Source organism: Peromyscus californicus, unplaced genomic scaffold (genome assembly GCF_007827085.1).
Source record: "Peromyscus californicus insignis strain IS unplaced genomic scaffold, ASM782708v3 Scaffold_9__1_contigs__length_137607984, whole genome shotgun sequence".
NCBI classification, from domain to species: Eukaryota; Metazoa; Chordata; class Mammalia; order Rodentia; family Cricetidae; genus Peromyscus; species Peromyscus californicus.
Window position 1 is genome coordinate 70083425 of NW_026294617.1, and position 24195 is coordinate 70107619.

The 24195-nt window shown below is 45.2% G+C and overlaps 2 protein-coding genes and 1 non-coding gene across 3 annotated transcripts; 1 reads left to right on the forward strand and 2 right to left on the reverse strand.

The window, feature by feature from the left end:
* Positions 1-6819: 6819 nt before the first annotated feature.
* Trnam-cau (transfer RNA methionine (anticodon CAU)) lies at positions 6820-6891 on the reverse strand. The gene has a single exon. It is a non-coding gene; the product is annotated as a tRNA-Met (tRNA).
* Positions 6892-7057: 166 nt separating this feature from the next.
* Positions 7058-18454, forward strand: Ilf2 (interleukin enhancer binding factor 2). Its single transcript, XM_052731073.1, has 14 exons — positions 7058-7180; positions 7940-7999; positions 8327-8369; positions 11364-11468; positions 11960-12037; positions 12315-12417; positions 13652-13717; positions 15603-15719; positions 16124-16202; positions 16606-16693; positions 17300-17361; positions 17438-17552; positions 17723-17813; positions 17952-18454. Exons 1-14 carry the CDS (start codon positions 7176-7178, stop codon positions 18110-18112), a joined length of 1173 nt encoding a protein of 390 aa, XP_052587033.1. The 5' UTR covers positions 7058-7175; the 3' UTR covers positions 18113-18454.
* Positions 18455-18926: 472 nt separating this feature from the next.
* On the reverse strand, positions 18927-21844 carry Snapin (SNAP associated protein). The gene is made up of 4 exons (XM_052731074.1): positions 21648-21844; positions 21343-21389; positions 20939-21057; positions 18927-20131 (listed from the first exon to the last, which is right to left on the reverse strand). The coding sequence occupies exons 1-4, from the start codon at positions 21788-21790 to the stop codon at positions 20030-20032; spliced, it is 411 nt and encodes a 136-aa protein (XP_052587034.1). The 5' UTR covers positions 21791-21844; the 3' UTR covers positions 18927-20029.
* Between the last annotated feature and the right edge of the window lie 2351 nt (positions 21845-24195).

Here is a 24195-nt window from a genome sequence, read left to right on the forward strand (position 1 = left end):
AAGGCACTGCAAAGAAGACAAGGATATGCTCAGAGACCGAGATGAGGGTTATTAATAATTCTATCTGGACTGGAGCCAGGAAAACCTCCAAAGAGAAAAAACTCAACAAGGATAAAAAGATGAAAAAGGGTATTTGGGGTTGGAGATATGGCTCAGCGGTTAAGACCGTGTATTACCCTTCCACAGGAACAGAGTTCAGTTCCCAACATCTGTAGCAAATGGTTCACAAACAACTGTAATTCCAGCTCCAGGGGAGCCAACAACTCTGACCTGAGGGCACACGCCTCCCCCCACGTGCCATTCAAACAGATACAATTGCTATTTAAAATAAATAACTCTAGTTAAGAAAAAAAAGGGAATTATGTGGAGAGAGCAAAATGCTGAAGTCTATTTTCTATACAGGAAGTGTTAGGAGATTTTTTTTTTTTTTGGAGACAGGCTTTCAGTATCTCCATTATTTAATTGTCCATGCTTAAAAAATAGCAGATGACTGGATAGTGGTGGGTTCATGTCTTTAATCACAGAACTGCGGAGGCAGAGGCAGAGACAGGCAGATCTCTTAGTTTAAGGCCAGCTTGGTCTACAGAGTTCCAGGAAAGCCAGGGCTACACAGAGAAACCCTGTCTCAAAAAGCAAAACACTAGATGGTTCATGACTATTTGTCTTTCTGTTTTTTGTTTGTTTGGTTTCTTTTCTTTTCTTTTTGGTTTTTCAAGACAGGGTTTCTCTGTGTAGTTTTGGTGCCTGTCCTGGATCTCACGCTGTAGACCAGGCTGGCCTCGAACTCACAGAGATCCATCTGCCTCTGCCTCTGCCTCTTGAGTACAGGGATTAAAGGCGTGCACCACCACACCTGACAGTTTCTGTTTTTTAAAAGTAGTTTTCCTTAAGTTTTAAGTCTGAGTGGAGTTCAGGTGCCCTGGAAAGCCAGAAGGCATGGGATCCCCTGGAGCTAGCTGGAGGTCCAGGAAGTTGTCAGCCATGGGTCCCGGGTACTGGGAACAGAACTGCAGCCTGCCAGCACAGAAGTATGCCCTTCTGACTGCTGAGCCCTCTTTCCAACTCCCTAATTGGAAGAGAGAGAGAGAGAGAGAGAGAGAGAGAGAGAGAGAGAGAGAGAGAGAGAGAGAGAGAGAGAGAGATTTATTAAAAGATTTGTTTATTGTTGTGTGTTTGAGGGATTGTGTGTGTGTATGTGTGTGTGTGTGTGTGTGTGTGTGTGTGTGTGTGTGTGTGTCTGTGTCTGTGTCTGTGTGTGTGTGTGTTCACGTGCGTGCAGGTGACCTTAGAGGCCTGATGAGGGCTTTTGATCCCCTGGAGCTAGAGTTACAAGCAGTTGTTCCCACAAAGGTGCTGGGACCCTGACCTGGACCTGGGTCCTCTGCAACAGCAACAAGCACTCTAACCACTGAGTCCTTGCTCTAGCCCCCTACTTTTCTTGAAATATTGAAAAAGCTAGTGACATGGATCGGCATCCCTTTCTGCACGATCAATGGGAACACGTCTCTACCCACCTTATTTCACTCAAGGACATTCCCTGGCTGTCATTGGACCTGGGAGTGCGAATGACTGAGCAGGAAATAGGGCAGAGGAAATGGGATCAGGAAGGCTTTTCTGTGACAGGTGTAAGGTGTTATGTAGTGGGAAGTCGAGTCTGCATGTAGGGTGTACAGCAGCTTCTGCTGCTTCATAAGTACCGTTAGCTGGACTCAGAAAAAGGAAGGACCTAAGGGACATGACCTCTGTAGTTGAGAAACTAAAACAAGAGGTTTGGGTGGGTGGTAACTAGTTTATTGAACCTGAGGTGCCTGTAGATACCCAAGTAGAGGTTTCCATATGTGTCTGATGCAGCTGGAGCTCAGAGGAAATGACTGGACCAGAGCAGCGTTGGGTTATTGAATTCTTGTCAGTATGGTGAAATCTGGAGCAGCAAACAACTAGAAATGTTGGATGATTTTATTTTTTTTCTTTTCTTTTCTTTTTTTGAGACAGGGTTATTCCGTGTAGCCCTGGCTGTCCTAGAACTCACTCTGTAGACTAGGCTAGCCTCGAACTCACAGAGATCCTCCTGCCTCTGCTTCCTGATTGCTGGGATTAAAGGCATGTGCCACCACTGCCCAGCAGATGAATTATTTTTTAAGGCAAGAGAAGATAATCTAATCAGGAAGCTTTTAATAGCTGTCAGCTAAGGTTGAAGGTAAATTTCCAGGAATAAGGCCTGCAGCTGCAGTGAAAGGAATGGATAATTATATTCCCTTCCTTCTTCTCTTCCCCCTCAACGGCATTCACACCGACCTCCCTATATAATATTTTTTTAGGGCCACAGTGTCCTTATGGGCCTCAGAAGTCCCCCCTTCCTCTATCCCTCACCCACAAGCCAGTGAACAAAGGTACACCCGGCACATATCAGATTTGTGGTCTTGGTGATCCCAGGCCTCAGCAGTGGCAGTGGTGGTGTTCAGCATGCACAGCTCACTGTAGCTGGTCCAGGTCTCTATCAGGTGACACTGGGAGAGATGGACACCGGCCTTGAGGCCACCGGAGTATGAGAATACAAACTCCGTGCTGTCTGTGGTCTTGATGATGGCAACAGTAGCACTGACCTCTTTAGGAGCCACATCACCATGGCACACTAGGCTTCAAAGCCATGTGTTTACTGTGGTGAGGTCGCACTTTACCATCTGGTTGGGTAGCTCCAAGTAAGCACTAGGGGCCTCTGCTAAAGACCCCTGCTCCTGAGAAGCTTTCTCAGCAGAGAAGACAGGGCTGTATGCAGCTGCAGGGAGGTGGGAATGGAAAGCTGTCAAATGGGAGGGAAGAATGATCTGGCTAAGAAGGCCAGAAGGTTAATGGAGGTTGGGTACTCAATATTGAGGTTTCTTTTTTCCTCTTCTTTCTTTTCTTTTTTTTTTCTTTTCTTTCTTTCTTTTTTCTTTCCTTTTCTTTTCTCTTTTCTTCTTCTTCTTCTCCTTCTCCTTCTCCTTCTCCTTCTCCTTCTCCTCCTTCTCCTTCTCCTTCTCCTCCTTCTCCTTCTCCTTCTCCTTCTCCTTCTCCTTCTCCTTCTCCTTCTCCTTCTCCTTCTCCTTCTCCTTCTCCTTCTCCTTCTCCTTCTCCTTCTCCTTCTCCTTCTCCTTCTCCTTCTCCTTCTTCTTCTTCTTCTTCTTCTTCTTCTTCTTCTTCTTCTTCTTCTTTTGTAGCAGGGTTTCTCTATGTAACAGCCCAGGCTGTCCTGGATCTCACTCTGTAGACCAGGCTGGCCTCAAGCTCATAGAGATCTGCCTGCCTCTGCCTCCCAAATGCTGAGATTAAAGGCATGCACCATCACTGCCTGGCAATATTGAAGTTTCTGTGTCAAATGTCATAGATGACCTCATTGTCTGCCATAAAGACACAATGGGAGTTCTGCAGGATAATATAATGAAGGTGGAGTTGTAGTGTTCAAAGACGGCTGTGAAAACCCGGGGCAGGCTAAGCGAAAAACTCCACCTGTAATCAGCAGAGTGACATTCCATCAGCAGCAAGGAGAACGTTGAGCCAGTTTCCTACCAAAGGTATAGAAAAACAAGGCTGGAGCACTGGCTGGTGAGCTTGTAAATTCCATCCCAGACAAGGTCATTGGTCTCATTGCCCATGAGTAGTTCTTCTGGGCATAGTTCATGGCAGCATCTCCCTTGCCTGTGATGAACTGCTCAGAATGAAACAGCTGGAGGTGTATCAGTACAGACTTCATCAATGACTGTGGGCTCCGTCTCTAATAACTGCTGTCAGCACACCCTTGTCAGCACCTGCTCACTAAACGAGATATTGAAGAAGTCATCTCCCGAAATGGCCTTGTCACTTGGCATCTGGCCATCAGAATGGCCAGTGTGGACAGAGATGCACTCCTGCAAGGTGCTACGGGTTAGGAGGCAAGGTGAACAGGAAGAGACACCAGGTCCTGGTCACCTTTCCCACGCAAGCTAAGAATCAGGTAAATAATGCACTGAGCAAAAGGTCAGATTTCTGGTGAAACAAGAAAAGCAAAGAATGCTAGGAATGGTGGCCCACGCCTTAACTCCCAGCACTCGGGAGGCAGAGGAGGTAGATCTCTGTGAGTCTGAGGTCAGCCAGAGCTACACAGAAGACACTGTGTCAAAAAACAAAAGCAAGGCAGGGTGTGGTGCTGCGTGTCTTTAATCCCAGCACTTGGGAGGCAGAGGCAGATGGATCTCTGACTTGCAGGCCAGCCTGGTCTACAAAGAGAAACCCTATCTTGAAAAAACAAACAAAACCCCCAAACAACAACAACAACAACAACAACAACAAAAAACTGGGCTGGAGAGATGGTTCCTACATGCAGGCAAAACACCAATGCACATAAAAAAAAAATTAATAAAGGGTTGGGGATTTAGCTCAGTGGTAGAGCGCTTGCCTAGCAAGTGCAAGGCCCTGGGTTCGGTCCTCAGCTCTGAAGAAAAAAATAAAAATAAAAACAAAAACAAAAACAAAAATCCCAAAGACAAACAAAACAAAGTAACCAAACTCCAAAAACTCAGAAGAGTCTCGCCATGGAACAAGTGCAAGAAGCCAGAAGACCCGCCCCCTACATCCTCACCCCAGTCCCAAAAGCGGGGTCATCCAGATGTAAAGATACTTGCTGCAAAGCGTGAGGCCTTGAGTTCAGTCTCCAGGACCTCTAGGGTGGAAGCAGAGAACTGACTCCGGCAAGTTGTCCTCTGATCTACACACACACACACACACACACACACACACACACACACACACACACACACACACGAAGTATAGAAAAATAAATGTAAGAATTTAAAAATGAGAAGAAAATAACAGACAAAGCTGGGTATACTCACACACGCTGGGGTGTGATCTCAGCAGCATTTGGCAGACTACTGCAGCAGGAGGAGTTATGATGATTAGGCTAATTTGGCAAGTTCCAGGTGCAGGTGTACATAGCGAGACTATGTGGAGTAGGTCCTAAGGACTCATGTGAAAGACCTCAGTGGGACATGGCTGTGGCACATCCTCCTCTCCCCCACCTACCCTCAAATCATGCACACACAATAACGAATAAAACACTTGCTTTTCTAACAACAGCTTAAAAATATTTTTTACATTTACTTATTTTATGTATATGAGTGTTTTGCTCACGTGTATGTCTGTGCACCGCATGCATGGCTAATGCCTGTGGAGGTCAGGAGACCGCCTTGGACCCCCGGAACCGCAGTACAGACAGTTGTAAGTCGCTATGTGGGTGATGGGAGTTGACACCTCCTCCTCTGCAAGAGTAACAAGTGCTTTTAACTGCTGAGCCATCTCTCCAGCCCATAAATATATATTAAAAAAAATTATTATTATTTTCAAGGCATGTAGCCCTGGCTGTCCAGGAACTCACTCTGTAGAACAGACTGGTCTTGAACTCAGAGATCTGCCTGCCTCTGCTGGGATTAAAGGAGTGCGCCACTACACCTGGCTCTAAGATTTATTATTTATTTACTCACTCACTCACTCACTCACTCACTCACTCACTCACTCACTCTCATTCATTCATTCATTCATTTATTTTAAATTATGTGTATGTAGGCCGGTGGCAGCGGCGGCGGCGCAGGCCTTTAATCCCAGCATTTGGGAGGCAGAGCCAGGCGGATCTCCGTGAGTTCAAGGCCAGTCTGGAATACAGAGGGGGTTCCGGAAAAGGCGCGAAACTACACAGAGAAACCCTGTCTCGAAAAACAAATAAAAATAAAAAAATAAATAAATTATGTGTGTGTTGTATATATGTATGCTTTTGTGTGCAGTGCCCCAAAGGCGGAAAGAGAGCAGTTAAACTCCAGTCCCTTGCAAGAGCTGTGCATGCTCTTAACTCCTGAGCTGTCTCTGAGCTAGTTCTTCAGCCCTAATAAATAAATAAAAAAAACCTAAAAGCAAACCTAACCCATGATAGTAGAAATCCAGAATGGTTATCTTCCTGAGGTCATAAACTATTGTTTTTTGAGACAGTATCTCACTATCTGGCATGGACCGGTGATGTAGACCAAGCTGACCTTGAACTCACAGAGATCTTCCTGCCGCTGCCATACAGGTGCTGGAATTAAAGGCGTGTTCCACCATGCTCTGCCAAAATATTCCTTTCGAAAAAATTTCTGTTAAATTTATTTATGCTGTGCTTATGGGGGTCAGCGCACCCACAGCACACATCGTGAGGTCGCAGGACGATGTGCAGAAGTCGCCGCTTTTCTTCTACCACGTGGGTCTCAGCAGCTTATACCCGCTGAGCCACCTTGCCGACCCGATAAAAGTATTCTTTGTTTTAATCTAGGTGGGGATAGGTTACTTGGAAGGAATACACGCCTACAAAAGTAAACAATACATCAGTACTTGTCAGAATCCCATAATACAGCGAAGTGGGGAGGATCTGGGGGGAACTGGGGGAGGGGAAATACATGCTCAAAATACAGTGTATGAAAAATTTTTTCAATAAAAAAGAATCGTATAACAGAAATAATAGCGAAGGAATAATGGAGGCAAATGAAACTAAATTATTCCTGGTATTTTCATAGGGTAAAAGTTACCTTTTCAGGTAAGGTGGCACACGACTGAAATGCCGGCACTTGGGAGGCTAAGGCGTGAAGATTGCTGAGAGTGAGGCTATATTAACGAGTACTACGTAAGCCGGAGTGACCAAGCAATACCCTGTCTTGAAAAAGCAAAATCAAAAAATGTTGGAGAAGAAAAACAATGATGTCTCTTACTGCAGAAAAATAAGGTTGCTTTTGTATCACCGAAACGAAGGCGCCCAAAGCGAATAAAAATGTAAGTCTCCGATAGCAGAGGATGGTTTCGATCCATCGACCTCTGGGTTATGGGCCCAGCACGCTTCCGCTGCGCCACTCTGCTACCCACTGTTTGCTTGTGTTATTTTTCCCTAGAAGAACTTTTCCTGTTCACTGTCCCGAATTCTGAGCGCCCCCTCCGTTATGTTTTCTTATTGGTTGGCTCTTTACAGGGCCTTTTTCATTGGTTGCTGAATTAACCAATAATCAAGAAGGACGGAGCGAGGCGGGAGCCTATCGCGCTGGCGTTTGTTGGGACGCGGCGGCAGACGGTTCTTTGCGGACCTGATTCTTCCAGGGAGAGGGGGGTTGAGTGGGCTCCATTGTTCAGGATTAAGTGGACCGACCATGAGGTAAGTGGATAGAGGTGTTTGAAGGTTCCTCCAGAAACCTCGGGGGGCGGACTGAAACGGAGGCGGAGGGCCGAGGGCCTGTATCTGGGCGGCTGGCGGAAAACCTGGCCGGCGTGAACGGAGTTGCAGGGGGCTGGTGGAGGCGGGGAACCGGGCCTGCAGGGGGCCGGGGCCAGCAGGGGAGTTGGGTTAGCCTCCGGGGCCCGGGGTGATGTTAAGGAGTGTCTTCACTGACCAGAAAGAGCATCCTCGGCGTGCAGTGAGATGACTGGAGCGCTGCGCATTTTTTTTTTAGTGCCTAGTGTTTGCCCGAGAGGATGTCCTGGTAACTGTTATGCTGTGCTAATAAAAGAGAAGTCACCTTACTTTGTTAGGATTGGTTTGCCTCACGGTCGTGGATTACTTAGTAGGGGTATGTGTGTCAGGGTCTGAACCTCGTATTCTCCTGATGTGAGCTTTGATAAAATCCAGGATTAGAAGTCGGCTGTGGTGTCACACGCCGCAATCACAGCACTTGGGAGGTCAGGCAGCAGCATGAAGAGTTCTAGGGCAGCCAGGAATACAGGAGACCCCTGCTCAAAACCCAAAATCCAGAATTAGGACGTCATGGCGGTGGGGGTGGGGCTGGGCACCGTTTGGAATTGGGGGAAAGAGACTTCCATAGTTGGAAGCAGTTGAGGTAAGTCAAATTGAAATAACATGGCTGGTATGATGGAGATGCTTTTCAGCGAGGTGAAAGTAAAATGTATGCATTTTTAGGGGTGACAGAGGACGTGGTCGTGGTGGGCGCTTTGGTTCCAGAGGAGGCCCTGGAGGAGGGTGAGTGTGGCTATTTGCATCTTTGCCCTGGTTTGTTGGAGTTTGGAGTGGACTGTTCTACTTGATTTTGTGAAAGTCTTTTTTTGTTTTGTTTTGTTTTTGAGGCAGGGTTTCTCTGTGTAGTTTTGGTGCCTGTCTTGGATCTCACTCTGTAGACCAGGCTGGCCTCGAACTCACAGAGATCCACCTGCCTCTGCCTCCCGAGTGCTGGGATTAAAGGCGTGTGCCACCACGCCGGGCGCAAATTCTTAAAAATCAAAGTTGGTGCATTGTGTACCTCTCACTTGCTTTCTGTTTGAATAATTTTGGATTATTTTTGTGTTTCAGGTTCAGGCCTTTTGTGCCCCATATCCCTTTTGATTTCTATTTGGTGAGTATTTGGCTTTGGAGGACTTTACTGACTACTGCTCACTTACAGATGGAGAAATAGAGCCCAGAATCTCCTTGTTAATGAAGTCAAATATTGTTTGGAGTAGATTCATGAATGCATGTAGTGTTTTGTTTGAAAGAGGTTCTTTCTCTGTATGCTTGGCTGGCGTGGAACTCACAGTGTAGACCAAGCTGATGGCAAATGCACCATCCTGTCTCAGCCTGAGTGTGCTGGGACTATAGGCATGCACTGTCATATCTGGCTTAAGTTTTTATGTATTTAGTTTGAGTACTAGAGATTTGAACCCAGGGCCTTTAGCATGCTAACCCTGTTACAACCCTAATTTCTAGTTTTATTTTATTATTGTTATATACTCTGTGTATATATACACGTGTATAATATGGCTCTAGTAGCAGACACAGGTTTGATTCCCAGCGCCAACATCACAGTGTACATTTGTCTGTAACTCTAGTTCCAGAGAATTTCATGTCTCTGTTGACTTCCACAGACTCCCAAACACAGGGTGCACAAACATACACTGAGACACTCAACACATTCACAATAAGTAGATTTAAAAACAAGCCAGTTGGCCAGCTAGTCTTCAAAGTGACTGTAATCCTTTTGTGATTCCTTTGTAATCCCAGTAATGGATCCTGAGGCAGGAGGACTCTGTCCAAGGTTCAAGGCCAGCCTGGGCTACTATAGTGAACAATCTCAACAAGAACAAAACAGAAAACAGTATAAACAGGGTAGAGAAGATAATTCCTTTACAGTTTATAATATTTGTAATATTTGTTCTGTAATATTTGATTATAATATAAATTCAATAATTTTTAGGATTTGTTTATTTATTTATTAGTTTTTTGAGACAGGGTTTCTCTGTGTGTAGCTTTGGAGCCTATCCTGGAACTCGCTTTGTAGACCAGGCTGGCCTAGAAGACTGCTGGGACTGAAGGTGTGTGCCACCACCGCCCAGCTTATTTATTTTTGAGACAATGCCTGTATATATAATTTTGGCTGGCCTGGAACTTATAGAGATCTGCCTGCCTCTGCCTCCTGACTGCTAAAGGTGTGTACTACCACAAGTGGTGGATTTTCTTTTCTACCCCTAGACGGGGTCTTTCTCTGTAGCATTGGCTGTCCTAGAAATTACTCTGTAGAACAGGCTGACCTCGAACTCATAGAGATCTGCTTGCCTCTGTCACCGCCCCAGGTTAAAGGTGTACATCACCACACCCCGACTTCACAGTGGATTATTTTTATTTCATGTGTATGTATGTTTACCCCTTTGCATGCCTGGTTCACTTGAAGGCTAGAAGAGGTTGTCAGAGGTTGTGAGCTGCCGTGTGTGTTAGGAACCAATCTGAGCTCTCTGGAAGAACAATAGTATTCTTATCTGCTGAGTTATCTCCCCAGCCTCTAGATTATTTCTTTTAATACAAGGGTAATGAGAATGTGGGCTGATGTAGCTCAGTTGTAGAGTGCTTGCCTAGTATGCACAGAGCCCAGGGCATTTCCTATGTCAGGTATGGTGGTGCACACCTGTAATCCAAGCATACAGGAGGCAGGGGCAGGAGCATAAGTTTAATGTCAGCATCAGCTACATAGCAAGTTCAGGCCAGCCTATGATAAAATAGAACCTGTATCAAAAAAACAGACCAGAGCAACAGGGTAATGAGAACTTGAACTAGGTTCTTCCTATTTATATTTGGACTTGAACATCCAAAGGAGTTAAAAAGTAAGAGCAAGTGTTGCAAGCTGGGTGTAATGGCTTTGAAATGGAGCAGATGGAAGAACAGAATCAATTGTAGAATTTTGGGTGGGGGGATGGAGTTATTCGAAAGATTTATGTGTGAGTGTATGTATGTGCACCATATATGCCTAGTGCTAGTAACAGTGGAGGCTGAAGAGGGAGTCAGATTCCTTGGAACTGAAATTATAGGTTGCTGTGAGCTCTCTGTGGGTATTGTGAACTGAACCTGGGCCCTCTGTAAGAAGAGCAAGTATTCCTAACTGCTGAGTCATCTCCCCAGACCCCCCCCCCCCCCCTTGGGGGAGATGTTTTGTTTTTTTGAGACAGGATGTTCTCTGTGTAGCCCTGGCTGTCCTGGAATTCACTCTGTAGACCAGGCTGGCCTTGAACTCACAGAGATCCATCCATCTGCCTCCTGAGTGCTGGAATTAAAATCGGGTGCCACCATACCTGACTTCTAGCCCCTATTTTTTTTATTCTTATTATTATGTAAGTGATTTATTTTTATTTTATGTGTGTTCGTGTTTTGCCTGCATTTGTGTCTGTGAGGGAACCGGAGTTACAGACTATTTTGAGCTGCCATGTGGGTGCTGGGAATTGAAACCATGTCCTCTGAAAGAGGAGCCAGTGCTCTTAACCACTGAGCCATCTCTCTAGCCCTCCTATTTTTATTTTTAAAAGATATTCTTATAGCTGGGCAATGGTGTTGCACGCCTTCAATCCCAGTGCTTGGGAGGTAGAGGCATTCAGATCTCTGAGTTCAAGGCCAGCCTGGTCTACAGAGTGAGTTCCAGAACAGCCAGGAATACAAAGAGAAAATTCTTTTCCCCCCAAAACAGGTGATGGTGATGATGATGATGATGATGATGATGATGATGGTGATGGTGTAATAATGATGATGATGATGATAAAGATGATGATGATAATAATTATAAGTGTTTTTACTACATTTATTGTCATACGTACACCACAGCAAATGTGTGGACATCAGAGGACCACTTGCAGGATTTGGTTCTCTGGGTATTGATAACTCAGGGCCTTTACTGTCGAGCCATTTCATTGGGCCCTGCTTACACAGTTTTGATACCAGGTCTCCTGGAGTGCAGGCTGGTGCTGAACCGTTGATTCTCTGTCTTGAAAGTAGTAGGGTTACAAGTGTAGAAGAATTTTTCTGTTGAGTATCAGAAAAAAACTCTTCTGTGCATTATTTTTGGTAAATAACAGTTTAATTTCTGGTTTAGTGTGAAATGGCTTTTCCTCGAGTCAAGCCTGCACCCGATGAAACATCCTTCAGTGAAGCCTTGCTGAAGAGGAATCAGGACCTTGCCCCCAATTCTGCTGAGCAGGTATGTTCTTCCCTGAGTCAGTGCTAAGGGCTTAAAGAGTTAAGATTAGGCTGGAGAGATGGTTCAGTGGTTAAGAGCACTGGCTGCTCTTCCAGAGGACTTGGGTTCAATTCCCAGCACCCACATGACAGCTCACAGCTGTCGTAAGTCCAGTTCCATGGGATCTGATATCCTCACACAGACATACATGTAGGCAAAAACACCAATGTGCCTGTGAAATTTAAAAGAAAAAAATTGTGAAAGAGTTAATAATCCATCTGTTAAGAAGAGTGTTGTCTTGCCTAGGATGTAAGCCAGTGGTAGACCACTTACCTAGCACACTTGGGGCCTGAGTTTGATTCCCGTCAAGGGTGTTGTCAGAGCCCAAATTTCTCCAGTGTTTAATTATTCATCCCCCTTCTTACTGTAGGTGGAGAGTCTGGTGATGATTCAAACAGATTAAATATGTTGTTTTGTGCTTGAGGGTATTTTTGCTTTGTGATGTTTTTTAGGCTTCTATCCTTTCTTTGGTGACAAAAATAAACAATGTGATTGACAACTTGATAGTGGCTCCAGGGACATTTGAAGTGGTGAGTTTTTGATGAATTAATCCTAAGAAAGGGCACCCTTGGTGGTATGGAAATTTCCTTGGCCCTTGCCTGTTAATCTTTCAAATCAAAGCCCCAAGTGGAAAAGTACAGGGACATTCTGGATCTCCTGATCTTAAGGACAGGATTTGTTTCACTGGTCTAGTCATGTGTGGTTGTTTGGGGAATGTGATTTCATCGTGGCTGCTTCCAAATCTGAGTATTAAGGCTACTGAAACAGTTCTGTGGGGACTCAGCACCTTTGGTTTTTTTTCAACAGCAAATTGAAGAAGTCCGCCAGGTGGGATCCTATAAAAAGGGGACAATGACTACAGGACACAATGTGGCAGACTTGGTGGTCATACTAAAGATCCTGCCAACATGTGAGTGTACCTCTTGACTTTCTCTGTTGAGGATGAGACATGGCCTTGGACATGCCACTGCCCTGCTGAACAAGTACTCTTAACCATCTCTCCAGCCCCTCCAGCCCACTTTCTTAAACATTGAGTTTAGATTTAGGGATATTAATAATTAAAGCTCAGGCCGGGTGGCGGTGGCACACACCTTTAATCCCAGCACTTGGGAAGCAGAGCCAGGCAGATCTGTGAGTTCGAGGCCAGCCTGGTCTACAGAGTGAGATCCAGGACAGGCATCAAAACAACACATAGAAAAACCCTGTCTTGGGGGAGGAAAAAAAAAGAATTAAAGCCCAGGTTTATTTATTTGTTTGTTTATTTATTTATTCATTTATTTGTGTGTGAGTATGCACGTGTGGAAAGAAAATAGTAAATTTATTTGTTTGAGACAAGGTCTCACTGTCCTGGAATTCACTATGTAGAGTAGGCTGGCCTCCAACTCAGACGTCTGCTTGCCTCTGCCTCCTGAGTGCTGAGATTAAAGGTGTGTGCCACCACACCAGGCTCTTTGGTGTTTTGTTATTTTTATTTTTTAATGCAATTGGAGTGATAAGTGACAAACTGTAGTGCATGTCTAGAACAAGTTGTGGCCAGTGCCGGAGTCCAGGTCTATCTCCTGGACTCAGTTTTGCTCCCTGTGAGACATTGGTTGGTCCAGACACATTGTTGACTATCTCAGCCAGTGAGTGCTGGCATCAGTAGGGAGAGGAGCCAGAGGTGCTCATGAACACCTAGAGCCCTCGGACAGACCCTGTCCTCACCGAAGAGAATTGCCCGCCCACATGTCCTAAATGCCACTGACCTGGGAACACTACTGTAGAAAGAAGACATGTAAATTGGTCGGCGGTGGTAATCCCAGCACTCAGGAGGCAGAGGCAGGCAGATTTCTGAGTTTGAGGCCAGCCTGGTCTACAGAGTGAGTTCCAGAACAGCCAGGGCTACACAGGGAAGCCCTATCTCGGAAAATAAAAGAATTTAAAAAGAAAGAAGAAGTAAAAAGGTGTGTACCTGAGAATTCTTGTTGCTTGAGACTTCCAATTCTCATGTCAGGCTTTTGTTCCCCCTGGCAAGAGTATTTGTTCTAATTGAATAAGCTTGGTCTGTGGGGTATAAATGGAAATGCCAAGTTGTTTACTGATAGAAGAAATATCCATAAAATGCCTTACTGTAACATTCATAATGTCTTTTTTTTCCCATCTAGTGGAAGCTGTTGCTGCTTTGGGGAACAAAGTCGTGGAAAGCCTGAGGGCACAGGACCCCTCAGAAGGTCTGGGTTTGTCCTCCATGTCTATGTAGTGACAGCAGAAGCTGAGCTCACAACCGTCAGGTCCATGTAGGTCATGGAAAGCCTAAGAGCACAGGACCCCTCAGAAGGTCTTGAGTTTGTGCCCAGTGTCTATGTAGTGACAGCCACAGCTCGGCTCACAGTCAGGTTCGTGTAGGTCGAAGGTTAGCAGGAGTCTCAGGTATCCAGTTTATTTTTTTATTATGAAGGGTGGGTTATGAGACAAAGACTAACTCCATAGCCCAGGCTGGCCTCGAATTACATTCCTCCTGCCTTAGCCTCCCAAGTGCTAGGATCATGGATAAGTGTGCACCACTGGATTCTGATTTCTGCTTTAAAACTCTGTAATTCAGAAATAACCCTTAGCTTGAATTTGTAATGTATGTATGGGGTTGAGGTTAAACACAGTGCCTGTCATACGTGCTAGACGATCAGTCGGCCACTGAGCTTCATCTCCAGACCTCGTGTTTCTTCAGGTTGTCCTGTCCCTTCCCTCCCCCACCTTTTGAGATGGGAATCATGTCAATTTGGTCTAGTACTCCTGATGATCTCCTTGCTGCCACCTTCCAGTGACTGGTATCTAAGCTCCTATTGATGTTTTTTGGTGCATGCTTGTAATCCCAGCACTTGGGAGGCATAAGCAGAGTGTCTGGAGTTTGAGGCCAGCCTTTGCTACTTATACATGCATATACATCTTGCATCGAAAGTTAAATAACAGCCGGGCAGTGGTGGCGCACACCTTTAATCCCCGCACTTGGGAGGCAGAGCCAGGTAGATCTCTGAGTTTGAGGCCAGCCTGGTCTACAGAGCGAGATCCAGGAAAGGCACAAACCTACACCGAGAAACCCTGTCTCGAAAAACCAAAAAAAAAAAAAAAAAAAAACCAAAAAAACAAAACAAAAACAAAAAAGTTAATCCACTGCCAGAAAACCCACCTGTTAAACCAGTTGTGGCACACCTATAACCCAGCATTTGAGAAGCTAGGGCAGGAGGACTGGTAATTTAAGGCCATCCTGAACTATATACACAGTAAGACCTTATGTCACAAAACAAAAATGGGAGCCTAATAATGACTTTGCTTACCAGAAAAGAACTGTTCTTCGTAGGAAAAGAGACAGCATGTGGTTAAACTCAGTTTATGAAGGGGAATTCAACCCCGAGTTCCCTTACAAGAAACACTCTGTTTTTGAGAAAGAAGAACTCTTCTCTCTTTTTTTTTTTTTTTTAAGATTTATTTATTATGTATATGATATTTCTGTACACCAGAAGAGGGCACCAGATCTCAATATAGATGGTTTTAAGTCACCATGTGGTTGCTGGGAATTGAACTCAGGACCTCTGGAAGAGCAGCCAGTGCTCTTAACCTCTGAGCCGTCTCTCCAGCCCATGGTCTTCTCTTTACTGTGTTTCCAATGCAGCCAGAACAGTGAGCTTGCTCAGAACAGAAAAACTGTGCTTCCTAGACCACAGAGTCCATGTCTAGCCTGTGTGAAGGTCTGAGATCATTATTCAGCATTACATACACCAGATTTCGTGGCACATGTTCATACATGCTAGTGAGGTAGAGGAAGGATCAGCAGTTCAAAGTCATCCTTGGCTGTACAATGATTTGAAAGGCAGCCTGAGCTAAATGAGATCTTGTCTCGAAAGCAAAACGGGTCAGCAAGATGGCACAGTGAGTAAAGGTGCTTGCCACCAAGCCTGATGACCTGAGTTTGTTCCCTGGGCCTACATGGTAGAAGGAGAGAACTGATTCCTAAAGGTTGTCCTGTGGCCTCTACAGGTGCTCTAAAATAAATATAATTTAATAATAAAAGCAAAACAGAACAAATATGTCTTACATATTTTGATTATTTTGTTCTTTTAGTTTTGACCATGCTGACTAATGAAACTGGCTTTGAAATTAGCTCTTCTGATGCTACGGTGAAAATTCTCATTACAACAGTGCCACCCAATCTCCGAAAACTGGATCCAGAGCTTCATTGTAAGTCTTCTCCTCTCCCCATTCTGGCGGAAGAGACAGCCAAAGCTTTGAAACTTTCAGGAAATTTTAGTATTGAGTTAACTGTGAGGGAATTTTACTTTCTCCATAATTTGTAAATAGTTTTACCAGCTTCCTAGTGAGATTTTTCAAAGCCTTAAAAAGGATTGCAAAGAAAAAAACTTGAAGAAAAAGATTAAAAAAAAAAAAAAGTTAAGAGCCTGTATAAATATTTGGAAGGGAAATAGATTATTGGGAAAGATATGTATATTGCCTGTTTTCTGATTTGGCTGGGGAGGAACAGTAGTGTTTGGATATATGGCTTGCCACACTCCTGGACAGGTCCAGGATTGAGTCTGTTGCATACTTGATAGCAAAGTTCCTTAGTCTGTTGTGCTTGTCTTCAGTGGACATCAAGGTGTTGCAGAGCGCCTTAGCGGCCATCCGGCATGCCCGCTGGTTTGAAGAAAACGCTTCTCAGTCCACGTGAGTCTAATTCGTTATTGGTTTGAGATAGCCCTTCCTGAGGAGGGTAGAGGTTCTGGCCTCTACATGGGTAACAGTACACACCCCTGCTTCCTCTGACAGAACTGTTTCAGATGTGATATTTGGGTTTTGGTTTTTACCTAAGTAAACAAGATTGAAGGAGGATATATTAATGTTTTATCGCGGGCATATACACAGGTCACAGTTGTTTAGTCTCAGGGCAGTTTTAAGGAGTTCTCTCCTTTCATGTGAGTCTTGGGGATTGAACTGTTTGTCAGACTTACGAACAAATGGCCTATCTCTGCTGGGTCAGCTGGTGTGCACTGTATATGAAGTTCTCTAAATAGTATAGCCATACCAGTATGATGTTATTACCTCTAATCTATGGGTCTCTTACACTCAGAGTTAAAGTTCTCATCAGATTGCTGAAGGACTTGAGGATTCGTTTTCCTGGCTTTGAGCCTCTCACCCCCTGGATTCTTGACCTACTTGTAAGTAAAGAAAAAAAAAAAAGGCGGCTGAGGATGTAGCTCTGTGTAGGAGTGCTCGTCTAGTATGTGAGAGGCCCTGGGGCAATTGCAAGTACCACAAGAAGGAACAAGGGTGCAATTGGAGTCACTCTTTGTCTGTATTTATTTAGTTTTGAGACAGGTTTCTCTGTGGAGCCCTGGCTGTCATGGAACTCACTCTGTAGACCAGGCTGGCTTTGAACACGGATCCTCCTGCCTCTGCCTCCAGAGTACTTAGATTAAAAGGCTGTGCCACCACACCCAGCTTGATTTACTCTTGAACCTACCGACATCAGAAATTGAATGAAGCTTAAGAGAAATTTTGGTCAGTCTTTGACAGGCTGAGGCAGGAGCATTTTGAGTTTGAAGCTAGTTTGTGTGACTTAGGGAACCCTGTCACCACCCAAGTTTAGTGGGGGAACAGTGTAGGAAGATTGGCAGGTTACTGCTTCGCCGAGGTTTTCAGTTCTTAGTGCAAGTACTGTGTGCTTCCATTACTGCTCTCGGCTCATCGTCACAGTTAGTGTTCCTCATTACCTGAAGCTGTAGTGTGTTTGAACATAGAATTGCCAGACTTCTCTCTTCCAGGGGCACTATGCTGTGATGAACAACCCCACCAGACAGCCTTTGGCCCTGAATGTGGCATACAGGTATAGCATGCTTCTTTGGGTTTGGGTTTGGGTTGTAAGCTGTTTTGTATGCTTTCTAAGTGTCTTTGTGTTCCAGGCGTTGCTTGCAGATTCTGGCTGCAGGACTGTTCCTGCCAGGGTCAGTGGGCATCACTGACCCCTGTGAAAGTGGCAACTTCAGAGTGCACACAGTCATGACCCTAGAACAGCAGGTATTAACACAACCATGAAATGAATGGGGTGCTGGCCGGAAGGCAGGGGAACTGGGGATTCTTGAAGACTGAGTGAACTTGAGATTAAAAACTGTCTTCATCTGTTTCACATGGATGTTAGTCATGTATACCTCTTTATTTGGGCTGATTTTACCCTCCTTGTTCTTCAGGATATGGTCTGCTATACAGCTCAGACTCTGGTTCGAATTCTCTCACATGGAGGCTTTAGGAAGATCCTTGGCCAGGAGGGGGATGCCAGCTGTGAGTTCTCCTTGGGATGTGGTCCAGGGGTTCTGACCTCTAGAGAGCTGCATTTTAAGGTGCCCTGCTATTTCTGGATATAGCTTACTTTGTTTACTGAGCTATCTGTATGAAATGGGTTTTATCTTTTTCTCCTAGATCTTGCTTCTGAAATATCTACCTGGGATGGAGTGATTGTGACACCTTCAGAAAAGGCTTATGAGAAGCCACCTGAGAAGAAGGAAGGAGAAGAGGAGGAGGAGAATACAGAAGAGCCACCTCAAGGGGAAGAAGAAGAAAGTATGGAGACTCAGGAATGAACTTCCCTTTACTCTTTTCTGTCCAAGGAAAAGATGAGCCTAAGCCAGCTGCTATGGGGCTTTATATGGTGGCATTTCTGTGGCATAGGGAGATAGAAGGACGAAAACAAGCTGTAAAGAAAAGTGTGTCATTCCACTGTTTTGATAGAGGCTAAGCAGCCAGAAGTCTCCTGTTTGTGACTGTGTATGCCATCCGTCCACCTGAATGAAGCAGAATGCCACACATTCCCAGTATTTAAACCTACCCACTCCCAACCAGTTCTTCCTGTTGAAATGTTGTAAACTGTCAAGTGTTTTGAGTTTTTTTTTCTAAGAAAAACATTAAAGTACTTCCTAGCAGGGTTTTTGGTCTTATTTTTCAATATGTAGCAACCATTTCTGCCTTTTATATACTTCATTTAGAATTAAAGTTGAATCTTATTATAAACAGAGATTGCAATTTCAAACTGTGTAAATTAAAAGTAATGAACTCTTGGAATCTTTATGTTTGAGAGTAAACTGGAATACATTTAAACATTGTGATGGTTAATTTTCATGTCAGCTTGGCCTAGGAGGTTGGTAAGACACACTTGATTTTCTCTAGAGGATTAACTGAGCAACAAGACCACCCTAAATGTGGGTAAAACCATCCTATGAGCTGGGTGCCTGGACAGAATAAAGGGATAAAAGAGAAAACAGGCAGAATCCCAACATTCCCTTCTCTTGGCCAGCATGGGATGGAGAAACTTGATTAGCATACAATCATCATGTCTGACAGGCCCAGAAACAGATCACGGTGACCATGGCCTAAATCCTTTGAAACCACAAAGATGAATCCTTTTTTGTTAAAATAACCAATACAAGCATTTATTTAATAATGCTGAACAATACTATTAACATATTCAAGCCAGGGTAGTCAAGAGGATAGATTATTACCTTGACTTTGCCTAAGTCAATTGAAAACAAAGCAAGTGAAGTTATAGGTAAAGGAAACCTTGCCCAGGTCCAAGTAATAAGATAGTAACAGGATGGTCAACACTGGTTAACTAGGCCTGGAAAAAATGGAACTCAAAATATTTAGCTTTAATTTTTTATGTGAATGGATGTTTTGCCAGCAACTACGTCTGCATCTTGTGAGTGTGCTGTGCCCAAAAAGGCCAGAAGAGGGCATTGTATCCCCTGGAACTGGAGTCGTAGATTGCTGTGAACCACCACCATGTGGGTGCTGGGAACTGAACTCCATCATCTGGAAGAACAGCCAGTGCTCTTAAATCACTGAGCTGTCCTTCCAGTTATTAAAATTATAGCTTCTAAAGAAAAAGAAAAAGCTCGGGGACTCTCAGTTGTCAAGGCTCTCTGCCCTTGACCTTAGTCCTCATATCATTTGTTATGCTCAGTAATGAAGGCAACGGTTGTGATACTTGCTAAGAAGAGTTAACCCAAACGTTAAAATATATGGGATATATGTAAAGATGAATCTGAAAAGGTCATAACCATGAGAGGAACGATGGTAATGCATGGAGGGGAGGAGTGGACATATTCTTTCTGCACTAAATCTGGTGTGTTTTTCTACCACATGATGCCTAACCTACTTAACATTCTCTGTGGGAATATATATAGAGGCTTGAGCCAAGCACACTGGCACATGCCTATAATCCCAGCATTCAGGAGATGGAGGCAAGAAGACCTCCTGTTTGAGGCCAGCCTGGGCTACGTATTGAGCCTTGTCTCCCGAAACAAAACCCAAAGGTAGAGGCTTATTCTTGGAAGCACAAGCTGTAATGGAGGTTCTTCAGGATAGTCCTGCAGGATGCACATTTCTTGAGGCTGTTACATGAATGAGTACACAGTTCAAACTGTTTCCTGGAATCTTCTCATGTCTACCAAAACAAGGCAGCTGGAAAACAGTACTTGTACTCAGGTCACAGGCCCCTCTTATTATTTGCTTGGAGAACCAGGAGGGTAAACTCCTGAATCCAGCATTGCTCTCCTTCGAGCTGTCTCCTTGGCAACACTGTGGTTTAACCGCCTTAGCCGTTCCTACGAGACAGGAAGACAGGGAATCTAACAACTGCTGTAAAAGGTTTTACCTGAGTCGAGTAGGCGCCGCCGAAAGGTATCTTAGGCTTGGTTTTTCAAGACTGTGTGGCCCTGGCTGTCCTGGAACTTGCACAGTACACCAGGCTGGCCTCAAACTCAGAGATCTGCCTGACTCTGCCTCCCAAGTCCTGGGATTAGAAGTGTGTACCACCACTGCATGGCTGGTTTGGGCTCTCTTAAAGTCAGTCCTATAAGCCTGTAAATGATAGCCACTAGATATTAAGAATTAGGTTTATGGGTACCTGTCCAGTATGGTAGAGGACCTGAGTTTGAGGCCTAGTATGAGGGGTGGGGTGTTAATGGGCCTTTTTTTATCAGACTAGCTAACACTGCCCTTTCCCCGGTAGTTAAAATTTTTGGTGGCTTTCACTGTGTTGAAGACATAAAGCAGGATAAAGAACTGTTAGAATTTTGTTTTGTTTTTTTGATCCAGGGTCTTGCTATATAGGCCTAGGTGATCTAACAGCCCCTGTGTAGTCCAGGCTATGCTCCAAGTCTCAGCCATCCTTCCTGCCTTAGTCCACCAAACACTGAAATTTCATTATGTGTCACCATGCTCTGCCAGGAAACCTTTTTTTAATTTTTTTTTTTTTTTTTTTTGGTTTTTCGAGACAGAATTTTTCTGGGTTAATAGTCCTGGCTGTCCTGGAACTCACAGAGATCCACCTGCCTCTGCCTCCCAAGTGCTGGGATTAAAGGCATGCGCCACCACCACCTGTTTTTTTTTTTTTAAATTTATTTTATTACCTGGGCATTCTGTAAAATATTGTTCACCAAGACAACTCGTCGCCTGGCATTAAGCAGCTTCTTAACATAGGGGTCCAGATCCAGGGCCACCTTCTGATCCTCATTGATCCGGCAAAGTTCTAGGAAGAGGAAATGGGTAACCAACATCTAATGGCTCACTGTTTTGTTCTTAGGGAATATTATTAAAGAGGAACGGGATGAAAAACACTCTTGCAGTCTCGTGTGACCAGAGACACCTTCCCGTCACTCCCTTTCATTCTGTCCTAAGATATCCCCAGAAATTAGAGTCCGTGGGTAGTTCTGATATTGAGGAAACAAGTGACAGCGACCTAGCCTAAAGCCTGGGAAACCAAAGCTCGTGAAAGTGAGTTCAAGGGTTCTGGGTAGTCCGGGTGCTCACTCACCTGTAGCTAGGTTGTCAATTTGTTCCCGGAGCTCTACCTGGCTTTCTCTGCAAAGAGGTACAAAGGCCTACACGGTCAGTGTACGGAACGCGGGAAACTAATTCTACTTATTCCTCGAGTACTGAGACAAGCCAACCTCCACGTGAAGGCCTCCTCTACGCCCTCGCGCCTCTTTTACCCAGCCTCAACATCAGTTTCCCCGGAGAGTCTGGGTCTCAAGAACTTAGCAGGTCTCTTCCTTCCGAGGCCCCGCCCCTACAAAGCCAGTCCCAGAGGCCCCGCCCCCAGCCCTCCCGGTCCAGCACCTGACCGCGTGCACGTGAGAGTCGAGCTGCTGCACAGCGGGTCGCAGGAACTCCAGGAGCCCCTCGGCAAAGAGGTCGCGGCCTGTGGGCCCCGCCACTGGGGTCCCTGCCCCTGACACGGCAGCGGAACCAGCCGCGGCCATCACGAACGGCCCTGACGCCCGCAGCCTGCCGCGAGGGCCGCCGGGAACTACAGCGCGCCGCGGAGCGCCGCGAGGGGGCGCTCCGGGAGACCGTCCGCACGGCAGTGGGATAGCTGGGAAATGGAGTCCTCAGAGAGCCGCGGGCGAGCTTGGCCGGGGCTAGAGCCCTCTGGAAATTGTAGTTCTTTCGTAGGCCTGAAGGGGGCGGGATCCAGATTTAGGAGCCCACAGGAACCATGTTTTTGGATTGGATATTTTTAAATTTTATTGTATTTTTGAAGATAGGGTCTCTCTACACAGTGAGTACACAGTGTACCGAGCCTGGCTGACTTGGTACTCACTGTGTAGACCAGGCTGGCCTCGAACTCACCGAGACCCGTCTGCGGCTTCCTCTCGAGTGCTGGGATTAAAGGAGTGTGCCACCATGCCTCACCTTTGTTCCCCCCCCCACTTTTTTTTAAAGTGAAAATAAGTGCTGTTGTCCATAGCCTTCCCGTGGGAATCGATAAGAAAGCCAGTTTATATTCATGTTAAAGTTTTATATTTCTTTTTTGTTTTTGTTATTTTGTTTTTTGAGACAGAGTTTCTTTGGATAGCCCTGGCTGTCCTGGAACTAGTGCTGGATAGATCATGCTGGCCTTGAACTTAGAGTTCTGCCTTTCTCTGCCTCCCGAGTGCTGGGATCAAACACTTGTACTACCACTGCCCGGTGAATTTTATATTTCTTTCTTTTTTTTTTTTTTTTTTTTGGTTTTTCGAGACAGGGTTTCTCTGTGTAGCTTTGCGCCTTTTCCTGGAACTCACTTGGTAGTCCAGGCTGGCCTCGAACTCACAGAGATCCGCCTGGCTCTGCCTCCCGAATGCTGGGATTAAAGGCGTGCGCCACCACCGCCCGGCCAAATTTTATATTTCTAAAGATTGTATTATTTTTTTTTGTTAGACAGAGTCTTGCCATGTAGCCCAGGTTAGCCTTGCGCTCACAATCTTTCTGTCTCAGTCTCTCTAGTGCTGGAGTTACAGGCCTGTGCCACCATGACAGGCTTTAAAGATTTTTTTTTTTTCGAGACAGGGTTTCTCTGGTGTTTTGGTGCCCGTCCTGGATCTCGATTTGTAGACCAGGCTGGCCTTGAACTCACAGAGATCTGCCTGGCTCTGCCTCCCGAGTGCTGGGTTAAAGCCATGTGCCACCACCGCCCTGCGCTTTAAAGATTTTTATGCTGATTTTTTGTTTTGGGGGCAGGGGAGGATCCCTGAGGTTTGAATCCAGGGCCTCCTCATGATTGCTAGACAACTGCCCCGCTGAGCTATATACCCATAGTACCTTACCCTCCCACCCCACTTTTTTTACATTTTTTATTTTGAGATAAGGTTTTACTAAATTGACATAGTGGACTTGAATTTGCTTTGTAGTTTCATGCAGGACTTGAGTATGTGATCCTCCTGCTTCAGGCACAGGCTTGCACCAGGTCTGGCTCCTAAAGAAGTTTGCAATGTGATTTTCAGTTTTCTTTTGTGTGTGTTCATATGTATGTATATAGATACCTGTGCCATGGCATATGTGTGGAGGTCAGAGGACAACTTGTGAGAGATCAGTTCTTTCTTTCCAGCATGTGAGTCCCTGGTCCTGAGGCTTCAGATTTAGCATCTTAACTTTTGGAGCTGTTTTGCTGGCCCTGCTGTGTGTGTGTGTGTGTGTGTGTGTGTGTGTGTGTGTGTGTGTGTGTGTGTGTGTACATGACTGCAGTGAGTGCAGGTACCTAGGGAGATCAGAAGTGTTGGAGTTACAGGCAGTTGTAAGCTGCCTGACCAGGGTACAAGGCACCAAACTCCAGTGCTCTGGAAAAGCATTATGTGCTCTTAACTGCTAAGCCATCTCTCTAGCCCCCAATTGGTATTTTTAAAATTATCACTTTAAAACTATGTGTGTGTGTGTATGTGTGTATATGGGTGCAGGTATACTTGGAGGTCAGAAGCATGAGATTCCCTGGAGCTTTGAGGCCAGAGGTGTTGGATCCCCTAGAGCTGGAGTTAACAGGTGTTTATAAGCATCCTGATGTGGGAACCCATCTGGGGACCTCTGCAAGAGTAGTAAGTACTCTTAACCACTGAGCCATCTCTTCAACCTCTCCCCATCCAACAATTTTTTTTAAGATTTATTTATTTATTTATTATGTATATAGTATTCTGTCTGCATATATTCCTATACACCAGAAGAGGGCACCAGATCTCATTACAGATGATTGATTGTGAGTCACCATGTGGGTGCTGGGAATTGAACTCAGGACCTCTAGAAGAGCTGCCAGTGCTCTTAACCTCTGAGCCATCGCTCCAGCCCCCAAGAATATTTTTAATAGCATCAAATATGCATAAAACTGTATATGCCTTGGGCTGGAGAGACGGCTCAG

Bases quoted from the DNA above. Each gene is read 5' to 3' on its own strand.
- Ilf2 (XM_052731073.1), top strand. The intron at 15,720-16,123 runs GTAAGTCTTCTC...GCTTGTCTTCAG, and splicing joins ACTGGATCCAGAGCTTCATT to TGGACATCAAGGTGTTGCAG. The intron at 16,203-16,605 runs GTGAGTCTAATT...TCTTACACTCAG, and splicing joins GAAAACGCTTCTCAGTCCAC to AGTTAAAGTTCTCATCAGAT.
- Snapin (XM_052731074.1), bottom strand. From the start codon at position 21,790: ATGGCCGCGGCTGGTTCCGCTGCCGTGTCAGGGGCAGGGACCCCAGTG. The intron at 21,058-21,342 runs GTGAGTGAGCAC...TCCTCTTCCTAG, and splicing joins AATTGACAACCTAGCTACAG to AACTTTGCCGGATCAATGAG. The intron at 20,132-20,938 runs GTAATAAAATAA...CCTGTCTCGTAG, and splicing joins ATATTTTACAGAATGCCCAG to GAACGGCTAAGGCGGTTAAA.